Below are 13,223 nucleotides of genomic sequence, written 5' to 3' on the forward strand. Positions count from 1 at the left end.
CCATTATCAAAATCTAAGTTTAAATTATTTTCATCATCCTCAAAAGAAACCCCTTACTCTACTCCGAGGCCACCCGCCAGCCTCTCACAACCACTAAACTACTTTGTGTCTCTATAGATTTCCCTGTTCTGGACATTTCATGTTGAATAACGTATGTGGTCTTTTGTGACTGGCTTCTTTCATTTATCATGTTTTCAAGGTTCATCGGGTTGTAATGTGCATCAGTAAGTATGTCATTCCTTTCAATAGATTAATATTCTATTGTATGGATATACACATTTTGTTCATCTGTTCATCAGCAAATGACATTTGGGTTGATTCCACCTTTTGGCTATTATAACAATGCTACTATGAACAAGTGTTTGTGTGGACATGTTTTCATATCTTTTGGGTATCTACCTAGGGAGTGGGGTTGCTGGATCACGTTAACCCTGTTAGTCTAACATTTTAAGGAAGTGTCAGCAGCCCCACCTTATGAGGAAAGGTTTAGGTTTTTGCCTAGAGGATTGAGTGCCTGTCAGTGTTTGGCTGTTTTGCCAGGCCCTCACTGTTTTGTTTACATCCTTTCTATGCTTAAGTGTCTTTGCCCCCTTTATTTGCCTTTTATTTTCTTCTCTGTAGACTCCAGCCCCTGCTGATTTTAGTAGGGACTGATGCTTTTTCAAGGCCTAAAAGTTATTTGTAAAACATTTTGAGCTCTCTGGAGGATGGACGTTAAAGTTACAATGTTTATCTATTTATCTTTGGGTTAGGCACTCACCTGCTGTTTTGTAACAAAAGAGCTTATTGAGTGGGAGGCTTATTTAACTTGGTCCTGAGAGTTACACTCTTGCAACATGCTTTCCAAACAGATTCTTAATTACCCAGCTCTGAGTCTAAATGTTAAAGATATCACTTTGAAGTTTCTTGGTGATATTAGCATCATTAGTAAACATATATGTGACATGTTGTAAGCTTGTAAAAAAAATGTATTTAGTTTCTAATGTGTGCCTGGCACATAATAATTGCATAATAAATTGTTAGTTGTCATTATGAATAGTTACAATTATTTCTTTTAGGTATACATTTCAATAATTTAAGAACTTTTTTAGGGACACATTTGAGTTCTGTTTCAGAATACACGGAATAGTTCACTTTTCCAGGTGTACTGACAAATTCTCATTTGATCATCACCCCCACCTCGTGAAAACCACGCAAAACCTGGCATTTGTTTTCCGGTGGTTATTTTTAGAACAATAACGATCGTCTTTACCTACCCAAGCAAGTGAAATCTGCTGAATACAACAGAAACAACTCTTCGGTGGTTTAGCCATCCTCTCCCTCCCACCAAGTCTTTCAGTGTGGATGCAGAAGAATATCATAGGTGCTGCCTGGCACCCATGAAAACTCTCCCTGCCTTTGTAAGGCTTTCACTCTAAAGCGGAAATTTAACACACGTTTTTCTTTAAGTGGGAAACATGAATAAGAGAGCCCTGCGTGCGGGTCCATTAACAGCTGAGGGTCCGTCCCAGTCAGTATAAATGAGATGAGTCAATCATTTCCCCTAGCCTGCCAGACCTCTTGAGTTGTGTCTCCTGGCTGCGGGAATTAGAGACTGCTATTAAGACGTCCTTCCTCGTCCCTGCCGGGTTCTCTGCCTCAGGGAGCCGACAGTGAGTCACCCCGTAGAGGGGAGCCGAAGGGGAGGGGCAGGCGCCCCGGGACGAAATTCTAGAGCGAGAGAGGCTCCGAAGGAAGAGGAGGGGCAACTGCGCGTGGGGAAGAGAAGGAAGAGGCGTCCGGAGCAAGGAAGGGAAGGGAGGGAGAGAAGGGAGGAAGAAGGAAGGCGGAGGAAAAAGAAGGGGGCGAGCGGCGGAGCGCGGGGCGGGTCTGGGAGGTGCCCTGGGCGGGGCGGCCTGCAGCCTCGGGGAGGGTCTGCGGCGCGGGGCCTGGCGGGGCGGGGCCGCGGGCACCCGAGCGTCGGCGGGGCTGCCGGGGGTGGGGCGCCGGGCCCGCGGTGCGGCCACGATCAGCTCGGAGGGACATGTCCGCGCCGCGCTCGCCGTGCGCCCCGGGCTGCTAGCTTCTCCGGGACTTCCTGTCCGTGGGGCCCCGCACCTGGCCACGGCCCCGAAGCCTGGCTCCGACCCGAGCGCGCCGCGGGCGGGTGGCTGGCTGTGCGCGCGGACGCTGCAGTCATGGGGTTGCAGCCCCTGGAGTTCAGCGACTGCTACCTCGACAGCCCGTGGTTCAGGGAGAGGATCCGCGCCCACGAAGCGGAGCTCGAGAGGACCAACAAGTTCATCAAAGAGCTCATCAAGGACGGGAAGAACCTCATCGCGGCGACCAAAAGTAAGCGGGGACCTGGGCGCGGGCGTGCTGCGGTGCGGCTGGGCCAGGAGGAGGCTCTCCCCGAGGGAGACGGACTATCCCGTGCCCGGGGCCAGCAGCCAGAGGAACAGGAGGTTCATTCGGGACCGGGAAGTCCCGAGGTTATTCCTCCCCGGCTCCCAGGAAGGCGATCGTGAGCCTCCTTTCCCGCCCCTACTCGTCTGCGGTCAGAGCCAGGAGCCTCGCGTGGGAGCACCGCCCGCGAGCCCGACAGCCCCAGCCGGGCCCCCTCGGTGCCTGCGTCCCCCGCGGGACCACCCGAGGGCACTTTCATTGCACCCTAAAGCTGCTCAGAGGCTCATACGAAACAGAAACATCAGTTTTACTATGTTTGGGAGGCTTCGTGACCTCCCAAAAGAACTTTTTGGGAATTCTTTGAAAACCTGCTGGGTGTTGAATTGCACCCTTTGCGTGTCAATTTCTGATCTTCCGGGGACAGTGTTGTCCAGGGTTCTTCATTGTGCTAAATCAGAAAGTCCACCTGGCTTTGTGCTATCTTCCGCACATTCCTTCCCTCCTGCGCTGAGGAGGGTGTCCAAGACGGGGGCTTCTAAGCGTGAGCGGACTACCTGCTCTCTGACCCAATGGAGCGCTGCCAGCAAGCAGGGAATTCCACCCGGCCACGCTGGATGCATTCCTCCCGGTTCTTTATCTTTTGAAAAACTCGGAAGTGAATTGGCCTGCAGGAGAAATGTGTGTGTGTGTGTGTGTGTGTGTGTGTGTGTGTGTGTGTGTGTCTTAGAAGAATCTAAGAGGGAGGTGGGCTGAACTTTCTGCTGGACCACTGAATTGGTGATGCTTTTGTTAATGGGGAGGCATTAGCTTCAGTGAGAAGCTGGGCAGCCTGACCACACCTGTAACCCCTAGTCCTTTCTGAGGATGCCTCTGAGGGCTCCCTGCTCCCTCTTAAAGAGACTTGCCCATGCAGCCAGCACAAGGGCTAGAGGAGTATCCAGCTTCTCAAGTCTCTTGTAGGGTCTTTGTTTTCCCTAGTTTCCCAATTCAGTAACTCCCAGCTTTGTGCGTTTGTCCTTTGTATGCTTGTTTGTGGACATCACCTCTGGGAAAAACTCCCCCCCTCCCGCCCCACCCCACTTTGTATTAAGGAAGATTAAACATACTGAAAAAACTGTCTCAAGTACCCAGCACAATGCCTGGAACAGTAAATATTCACTTAATGAATGAGTTGAAATAAGTTTTAACGAGAACTTAGTGAGCCATCCTTGTAATTTTGGAAGCAAGTCACTCAGCTTCTTTGGATGATGGCCAAAGTTCCTTTTGGCTGTATGACCTCTTTGGTGTTGCAAAATGAGGATTGGGAATTATTGTTTGGAACACGTGACTAGTGGGCTTATTTGGTTGATGGCTCTCCAGTGTCTTGGTGTTAGGTATGTGTTAGGTGGGAAGTAGGGGGGAGCTGTAAATATGTAGGAGCAAGTGTAGAAAGGAGGAGCAGGGCCTGGTGTGTGTGTGTGTGTGTGTGTGTGTGTGTGTGCAGTGATCATGAAGAAAAGAACTCTTTCCTTCTGTAGCTTGGTATTAACCAGAGTCACTGGCTGGGGAAGTGTACCCTCTCTCTTACTGGCTACAGCAGCTCTCTCTTGAACTAGGGAGCTGAGGAGAGAGGCAGATGGCAAAGCCAGTTTGACCACTGGTAGAAAGCTATTTATGTGACTGCATATTAGTTTGTGTGTTTTTTTTTTTTTGCCAAGGCAGGACACATGCTTGGTGTTCCAGGAGCAGCTAATGCATCTGGAGGGCCAGCTGTCAGCCTTCCTCCCCAGAATGGAGACGTGCTTGAATTTGTAAATTAGTATCTGATTCCTTTTGATTCTTGTCCTTTACGAGAAGCATTAACTTATAATCATGCTTCAGAGAGTAACCAGAAAGTGTCTTTTTTCTCATCATGTTTAATTAACTTAAATTCTTTGCCAGAAGAAGACAGTAACACAGCTTTAGCTTACCTACTTTTGGTGAGTTAGGAAGACGTTGCCTTTGCCCAGGTTGTTCCGTAAAGTTGACTTCTAGTTTCCTAGGAAAGATTGAGAACCCTGGACTTCAGTTAGGATGTCTGAGTTAATTCGCCTTCACTGCGAAGGCCTGGCTACATGACAGTTGGGCAGGTCACTTAATTCTTTTGTGTCCAGTTTCTCTTGTCCTACTTCTAAGAGGCATTAGAGTTTGGAGATTGCTTGATTAGGTTGTTTGAAATGGCAGTTAGGTCAGTCGTTTGCCTAACCAGTTGAGCCATTCTATAACATCTGGGAATCAAGTCCAGGAAGGACATGAGGTGGAGGGAGGGGCTGCAGCAAGCAAGAATGAGGATCCATCCGGGAGGACAGACTGCTTCTATTTTCACATGTTTTGCATGGTTTTGCAAACATGGCGTTTTGTGCATTTTCAGAATTGGGTGTTTAAGTGATTTCTATTTTTAATTTCTCTGTAAGATGCCTCCTGCATATGCTAAATACTTGTTGGGTTTATGTAATTTTGATGTCTTTACACTTTGAATATTCCATAAATATTTAGATAAGTTGGAGTTGGTTCTCTAAGACCTGGAGGGTTACTGCTGAGTTCAGTAATGTAGCAATCGGAAAATACTTAACACCTACAATCTGTAAATATTGAGATTGAGATAAAAAGGAGGTAATAAGGGAGAGGCCCTTGTCCTTGAGTTTATTGTCCTCGAGTTGAATAAGGTTCTATCTAGGGAACATGTCCTCTCTGCGTGGTACTAAGTTCTTGGAGAAACAGAGGATACCCAGACACACGTGCTAAAAATACTAATTCAGCGACAAGTGAGTATTCTAACTGCCAGGAATAAGAGTTCGTCATAGGTTAGAGTGGAGAAGATTTGCTGGAAGTTTGGGAACCCGTTGGTGTTTTAAAGTACAGAGTAGAACCTTGTCAGATTGGAAACAGCTGAGAATAAACTAGAACAGCACAATGAGGACCAATTTGGCTGGAATGCACATTTCATTTTGGGGCATAGAATGGGATGAACAGGAAGGTCAGTTGCAGATTATGGGGGACCATAAAAGCGAGGTTGGGAATGTGGATGTTATCCTGCAGAGAATCACTGAAGGCCTTTCGGCAGAAGTCCTACATAATGGGCACGAGATAGTTGAGAGATAGTATTTGCCATCTGTGTGCGGGGTGGAGGTGGCAGCGGGGTAGGGATGAGTTCCAGAGAGAACAGTCTGGGTTCCGTGACTTACGTGGTAGATGGGGAGATTATTCACTCAGTTCAACGGAGTCTTTGTTTAAATGCCTTTTTAGTCCTTTTTCTTTTTTTCACTCCTTTCCTTTCTTAGAATAACCAGTGTCCTCTTTCAATACAGTTTAAACTTCTGTAAGCCTTTCATGTGATGTCTGTATAGTGTCAGATACTTATGGTTTTGTAGAAATGTGTAGCGTATTTGTCAGAAACAACAATAAATCATATATGCTTTTCTCATAAATTTTGCATTAGGTATTCTTGAGAGAATATAGTGTATACTAGAGGGAAATACACAGTTTTAAAAACTAGTCTTCACAGTTCTTCAGCATTTACATAGCTATATAAAATGTTCTTCAGTAAACTTAGATTGTCTAGCTGTGTGGATGTGTGAGAGACAGAGGATGGAGGGTGGGGAGGGAGGAGGGAGGGAAAGAGAAAACAGCTGGAGGGACCGTCATAAGTGAGACTGCTCTCATCCCAGATACAGAGAAGGATGTTAGTGACAAGCCAGGACTAGAATTCAAGTCTCCCAACTCTTGGCCTTAGTACTTCTTTTGGGCTTTGTTATTTCAGTGATTTTTACTTTGTTTTCCTCAAAAGAACATAAAAATTCCCTTTTGCTTTGTGTTTACTGTTTCAGAGATATGGTTCATGTGGTAATTCCTTTTGGAGAAGTGTTTCCAGTTGCTGTTGTACTGAAACATAGGGAGATTTGCAAGATTTAAAATAATTTCACTTTGGAAACACCAGCCTCACTTTCCTTATTTGTAAAATGGGACTGCTGTAGAAATCCTTGAGGAGTGAACAAAATGGTGTGAAAGTGTTTGAAAAACACAGATGTAAAGTGGTTGTGTGGGTTCTATTGTTTCTCCAGCCAAACAATAAAAAGGTTGTCTTTTTGTGTGTCTGACAATACAAATTTTGTTTAGGGGTCTACACCCTTTCCTGAGTGACTCAGGTTAGGGGTAATTGTGATTAATTTCAGTAGTTCTTACTCCTAGCTGACCTTCAGAATCACGTGGGAAGCGGTAGGAAAAAAAAAAAAGACTGTGCAGTCAGGGTTGAGAATCACTGAACTCTAACTCATTTGTGGTAAACCTGTTTTCTGGGTTGGTAACTAATTTAAGAAGGAGGAGATAGCTCCTATTTGGCTAGTGAGACATCATAGGAAGCCTGCTGGAGATTGCAGAAAAGATTTCCTGTCGTGTGAGGAGTCTCATAAAACGAGTTCTTGACTCCTCTTCTGCGGTGTCCAGCTGTGGGGCCTAGATCTGCTGCCACCATCTTGGTACCGTGAGCTGAGCCAAAGCAAGGACTGTGGAGCAGAGAGATAACTGAGTCTGGGTTTTCATGCCGTTGTGGGGGCCACAAATTGTTCTTTGCCTGAAGCCCACCTCTGCATATCTTGATAAATGATGTAAGCCAGTTTTAGTGGGGTTTTCTGCTACTTGGTACCCTAATTTTGACAGAGAGGTATAATTGTAAGTTTTGTGCTGATTCTCCTGTTAAGTGGATTTAGAGAGGTATAGAAATAAAATGCTATTTTAAGAAGTTAATACATTACAAATGTAATATTTGCCTGGATGGAAAAGAATACTCATATATATTCTTTGACCCAAAGAAATTATGTGGGTATCCCCCCCACCCCCACCCCCGCCACCACACACACACACACACACACACACACACACACACACACACCCAGGGCTTTGCCTGGGACGAGCCTTAAACTCTGGCTCGGGGTTTTACTACCTGGGGATGGTCTATAATATGAATGTAGACTTGCTGTATAAAGAATTACTATCTGACTTGAGTAGGATGTGGCCCCACTCAGGCTTGAACAGCTTTACACACTGCAAGTGGTCCCTGACTCCATTAGAGTCGTTCCTGTTTCAAGCCCACCGGCACCAGAGGCACGTTTGTTTAGAATGTTTTGCTGGTCAGTTGTGTGACGTTTTCCAGTGTCTTCCTGACACATTGGCTTTGGCTTGCCCTGCCATCTGCTGGGTTCCTGTGAACACCTCCTGTATGCTTAGTTTGTTGGGGGGGACTTGGGAGCATTGTTGACTTTTGGAGGAGAAGGGAGTATTTTTGTGTTTAATGTTTAAAACAGTTGATGAGACAGTACAGTAGAGAAGATGAAGATCGCAGGCTGAGGCAGGAGCAGGTATTAGTGTGTTTGGGTCCATGTCCCAGCCCAGCTCCTCGCTGGCCGTGGAGCTCTCTGTGGTCAAGTCGCTTAGCTTTTCTGTATTGATGTTGTCATCTGTAAAACACAGATTATAATGCTGTATAGGGTTACTAGTTGGATTAAATGAGTTAGTACATGTAAAGGGTTTAAAATAAGCATTCAAATGTTAGCCATTATCTGAATTGCAGGGATGTTTTAATATCAAGGCCCCTTTCTTGCCTGAAAAACAGCTGCTCTGGCCCAGAAGCTGGTATCTAACCTTTCAGATACCAAGAGTATGACTGGTCCAAATCATCATTACCAGTGACAAAGAAGACAGACAAATTTGCCAAACTCTGGAAAGGCTTCTAAGGTCTCAACCACAGTTCAGAAGGCTAGGAAATCTTGAAGGAAGTTGATGAATCAAAGCTAAATGGCATCTTGGGAAAATATTTTCCAGAATTAGCTCTGATTCACAAAGATTTGAAGATGAAATACGAGCTGTCACCAAGGCTGCTGCCTGTCTCACAAGCTGTCAGCAGCAGGCGTCTCATCCAGGGCATGATAAGGGAGAGTGGAGGTGACCAAGATAGTTCTGCTCAGGGTACTGAGGGGACACCATCAATGACTGGAGCTTTCAGATGCTTACAAATTACAGTGACGCTTTTGAAGGATATTAACTTTAGTGTTTACCATGCAGAAAACCCTAACAACGTAATGGACAGTGCTTGTGTTTGCTCTGGGGAGTTCACAATGAGGAAGAGAAGGCAGCAGAGACATCTCTAAAAGGGGTAGATGTCCCTAAGAGCTGTTAGGTAATCCTATCCTCTACAAAAGAATCCTGTAAGTCCCCAGGACAAATTCCTAAAGAAGCTGTTTTGAAACCTGTGACTCCAGTAGCCGGATATTTATCACCTTGTGATTTTGGTTTGTTTGCATCTGAGAGAGGCAAGAATTACTAAAAATGTAATACAATTATTGTGTAATACAATTATTGTGTCATCTACAAGTTACTATAAATCATTCTTTAAGTGATTGCTGACTGTATGTGGCAGTGAATAGGAAAAGTGGTTACATTTCGCCACAGTTAACATCTGATGTCTTTTGTTGCTTTTTTAAAGTTTGATGTTGGAAACATGGCTATGAAAATATTCACTTACAGGTTTCCGTGTTGTCTTCCATTGCCTTTGACTTTCTACATCTTGTTTAAAGAAAACTGGGCTTTATTTCAGGATTTGTAGATGAGTGTTTAGAAATTTCTAGATTATAATTCTGATTAAGGGTGTCTTGATGTTTTTACTACGTTACTTTTAGGGTCATTTCATTCCAGAGACAAGTAGGCGATTATAAACGATATTTGAAAAATGTTTTGTGTTATTTAAGCAGTATATAATTTAAATAATTATAATAATAGTAGCTAACTTTTATTAAGCATTTACTATTTGCTTTACTTTGCTAAATTCAGGACAGGCATTATATTATTTTACATGAAGACTTACTCAATGAGTTAGGTTAGTATTTCCCCCTTTTCAGATTAGTATACTGTATTTGGAGAGGGTACTAGCTGGTCTAGATCAATTTGTCAGTGGTGGCGCTGGAATGTGAACCCACATTTGTCTCACTCCCAAACTCTTAACCACAATAATAAGCTGTCTCCACAAAGAGGTGTAACTGCGGTTTTCTGTTAGGGGAAGTTATTGTAAATCTTGGTTATCTGGAATATGTGTACATTTCATGATCTAGTTAGGAGACTATTCTTATTAGCTTAGCACAATGACCATGATTTAAAATATTATGAATTTTAAGGTGCCCTGGCATGATTATTGTAAACAAAACTGATTGCTAATTTGTATAATAAGTATAGACATCAGAGATTGTATTGATTTTGGACTACTTACTAGATACAAACCTCCACTCAAAAAAGTATTTCCTTTCCCGCAGGCTCTCTCTGTCCACCTCTCCCCTTCTGTTAGATCCTTCTTTCTTCCCCATTCCTCATCCCACCCTTGTAGAGTAAATTTTAATTTTGTTCCCTTATTTTAGTATTAAGCTTTTTTTTTTTCCTTAAAAGTTTATGAGATATTTTGGAAATAGAAAAAAGACATAAAAGATCTCATAATAAACATATCTGTGTTTGCCTCTCAGTTTAAGAAATGAAAGCTTTCTGTCGGCCTTTCCCCGGTAGCATCCAGCCCCTCTTCCTACGAGGTAGCAGCTATCTCAACTGTGGTGTGTGTGATTTTCACGCATTTTAATTCACCTGTATGCATTCCTAATAAATAGTATGTTTTGTACGTTTTTAGACTTTATGTAATGGTTTCATACTATGTGTTCTGCAACTTCTTTTTTCCCTCAACGTCTTATTTGTGAGATTTAGCCATGTGAATATGTGTAGCTCTGTTTCACTTAGTTCAACCTCTTTTTTCTATAGGTGGCATATAAAAGAGTTGTCAGTTGAAGTTATGGAAATAACATAAGATGTTCTATGATGTCTTTTATCCCATTAATTTTTTGATTGCAATATAGTTAGAGAGTTTATTCAGTATGCAAGCCTTATTATAATTAATTTTATGACCTTTAAAACACTAGCTTTGCGAACAATCTTTAAATAATGAATCCATGGATTTTGAAGACATGTAATAAAACTTAATTTTGACATTTTTATGTGATCAGCTTAGTGTGGATCATTAGGGCAAGCCAGTTTAAATTTCTGGACTGTAAGAAATAACTGGTCTGATTCAAACACAACTAATCTTTAAAAACCTTTTGACTGTATTGAAACCGGACTGCCAGTATGAGTAGGCAGAGAACAAAATGATGTTTGTATTCGTAAACACAGCACACATTAAGCCCTCTGGTAATTGTCAGTCTAGTTCGGTCAGATGAACGTGATTTTTAGGCAGGGATTGGTTGGTACTTTATAATAGGCCTCCAAGCAAACAGGAACCACAGCTTGCTTTACTTAATTATCCTGATACAGGAGCGCAATTTACAGACTGGCCAAGGAGATGCTTTTGTCATAAGAAAGTCTTGACATCTGTCTCTTTAAACACACACACACACACACACACACACACACACACACACCCATCCCTGACACTTTACACTCCAAGGGCAGCCATCTCTTTAAGTCCCCAGATTGACTGGAATCACACGTGTATGGCTGCCATGACAAGGCCTGCCTCCCTGGTTGAACTAGAATTTCCTCCCTGTGCTTCCTGAGGAAGATGTTAATCCTGTGCCACTTAATATTTCAACGGTGAGTGTGATTGCTCCTTCCTTGTTGACTAGTTCACCCACAGGGACTGCCTGCCCGTGGGTGCCAGTACGAGTCTTCCGTCGCCACCCGGAGTGAGTCCCGGGGAGGCGTGTGGCTGGAGGAAATCAATATGGCCAGAAGAGTGTCCCCGCAGGTCTGAATACAGGAGGTTTCACGCTCTCTAAAAAAGGCAAAACCATGCTTTTATCGCTCACTATAAAGTTGGCTCCACTGCGTATGAGCAGTGTGACCTTGGGCAAGTTACTTAAACCCTCAGTGCCCAACTTTCTGGTTTTGTTTTTAATTAGTAAAATGGAGAGCATGAGATACCTCATGAGGTGGGATTATTTATTCCTCATGTGACGTATTCAAAGATCTTAGAACTCTGCCTGGCCCTTGGGAAGAGGCGGCCCTGATGCTCTTCCCTCTCATTATTATTAGTCATTATAAAAAGTGCGCTGTCCTGACTTCCTTTGGTGGAACTTGAGCACAGCTGTGGCTTTACCAATAGTGGCAGGAGAACTGGTCTGTGGACACATGTTCTTTCTCTCTTTCAAGCTAACGATAGTTTGAAGGGTTGGATATAGGCCTCTAATTTATTGCATAGGAGAAACCATCTCTGATAGTGTGTTGAAATCCAGCATATTACTTGAAAGTTTTGGGGACAAAGCCAAGAAAGTACAAGGGAGTGAAGGGTCACTGACTAGTCATTCCTTTTGAGAATCTGGCAGAGAGTCCCTCTGTCATTCTGATGGATAGTTTTGTTTTTCTTTTGTAAGATGCGGGTCAAAGGCAGTGCAGCAAACATTAAAGATCATGGTCTTGGAAGTCAGATTTACTTACAGTGTGACCTTGGCCAACTTGCTTAACTTCTCTGTGCCTTGATTTCCTCTTTTGCAAAATGTGGATGCTAATTTGATCTCCCTAAATGTTGCTAGGACTCAATCAGCTAATTATCTGTAAAACACATTTGGAAAACTGTCTGAACCACATTTGGAAAACTCTCTGAATCACAGTGAACTGTATGTATATGTGTTCGCTAAGTGTAGAAGAAAATTTAAAAACCTGTTTACATTTGGAGACAAAGAGGAAAAACTGAGGGTTGCTAGATGGGCGGGAGGGGTGGGGGATGGGGGAGAGGGGGAGGGGATTGGAGGGCAGTCGGTGACCACAGGATGGCCACGGGTTTGAAAATTAATCTGGGGAACGTAATTTGGTGGTTACCAGAAGGTAAGGGGGTTGGGGGGTGGGGGATGAGGGTGAGGGGGATCAAATGTACGGTGATGGAAGGAGAACTGACTCTGGGTGGTGAACACACAGTGTGATTTATGGATGATGTGATACAGAATTGCACACCTGAAATCTATGTAATTTTACTAACAATTGTCACCCCAATAAATTTAAAAAATAAAATTAAAAAAAAACACCTGTTTACAGTCATTGCTATAATAACTCCACCTATTTCGGTCTAGTTGCTAGAGTTTTAACAGTGAAAAGAGACCCTGTGTTTCTGTGCAGAAGTTCAAGTTCCAGTGGGGGAGACAGAAGAGTAATTAAACAAGTGATGTCTTTCACATTGGTGACTCAGAGTGGGTGTCTGGTAGGTAACAGGACGGACAGGAGGTGAAAGAAGACTTCAAGGAAGTCGTAACTTCTAAGCTGAGACGGAGAGGAAAGCTAGGAACATGCCACACTGAGGGCAGGGAAGAAGATTTGTCCAAGCACAGTGAGGTGCTGCCTGGATGCCAGAGGGAGCTGGTGCTTCAGCTGGGAGAACAGCTCAGGTGGGGTGGGGAGTGGGCCAGGGAGCTTGTGCAGAGCGGGAAGAACAGGGCTCCAGAGGGCTTGGGAAGGGCCGGGAAAAACAGGTTAAGGACTTCAGACTTCATTCTGAGCATAGCAGGACGTGGCTGAAACATTCTGAGCAGGGGATTGGCATCATCTGAATGCATTTCAGAAAGGTTTGTCAGGCTGCGGCTGTGAGGATGGATTTGAAGAACGCAGGCTTGGAGGTCAGTCACCTAGGCCAGACTTTGGTGGCAGGAGAGGCAGCTTCTCAAGTCAGGATTTGGAGGCTGCCGGCGTTGGTGGGTGATGGGCTATGGCGGCAGCGGGAAGAGGCCTCCAAGATAATTCCTCAGTTCCCGGCTTGGACAGTTGAGTGCTGTTGACCGAGGTAGTGCAGCCCGAGGAACAGGTTTTGT

The 13,223-nt window shown here is 44.2% G+C and overlaps 1 protein-coding gene across 2 annotated transcripts in view; it reads left to right on the plus strand.

Moving 5' to 3' along the window:
- Nucleotides 1-1,957: 1,957 nt before the first annotated feature.
- ARHGAP10 (Rho GTPase activating protein 10) overlaps nucleotides 1,958-13,223 on the plus strand; it is a 251,677-nt gene continuing 240,411 nt past the window's right edge. The window contains exon 1 of one of the 2 annotated variants that reach the window (XM_033135263.1): nucleotides 1,958-2,331. In XM_033135263.1, the coding sequence (XP_032991154.1) occupies nucleotides 2,178-2,331 (154 nt within the window). In that variant the 5' untranslated portion in view covers nucleotides 1,958-2,177. The remainder of the gene's footprint in view (nucleotides 2,332-13,223) is intronic. The other variant, XM_033135262.1, reaches the window with a different exon arrangement.

Source organism: Rhinolophus ferrumequinum, chromosome 18 (genome assembly GCF_004115265.2).
Source record: "Rhinolophus ferrumequinum isolate MPI-CBG mRhiFer1 chromosome 18, mRhiFer1_v1.p, whole genome shotgun sequence".
Classification (NCBI taxonomy): domain Eukaryota; kingdom Metazoa; phylum Chordata; class Mammalia; order Chiroptera; family Rhinolophidae; genus Rhinolophus; species Rhinolophus ferrumequinum.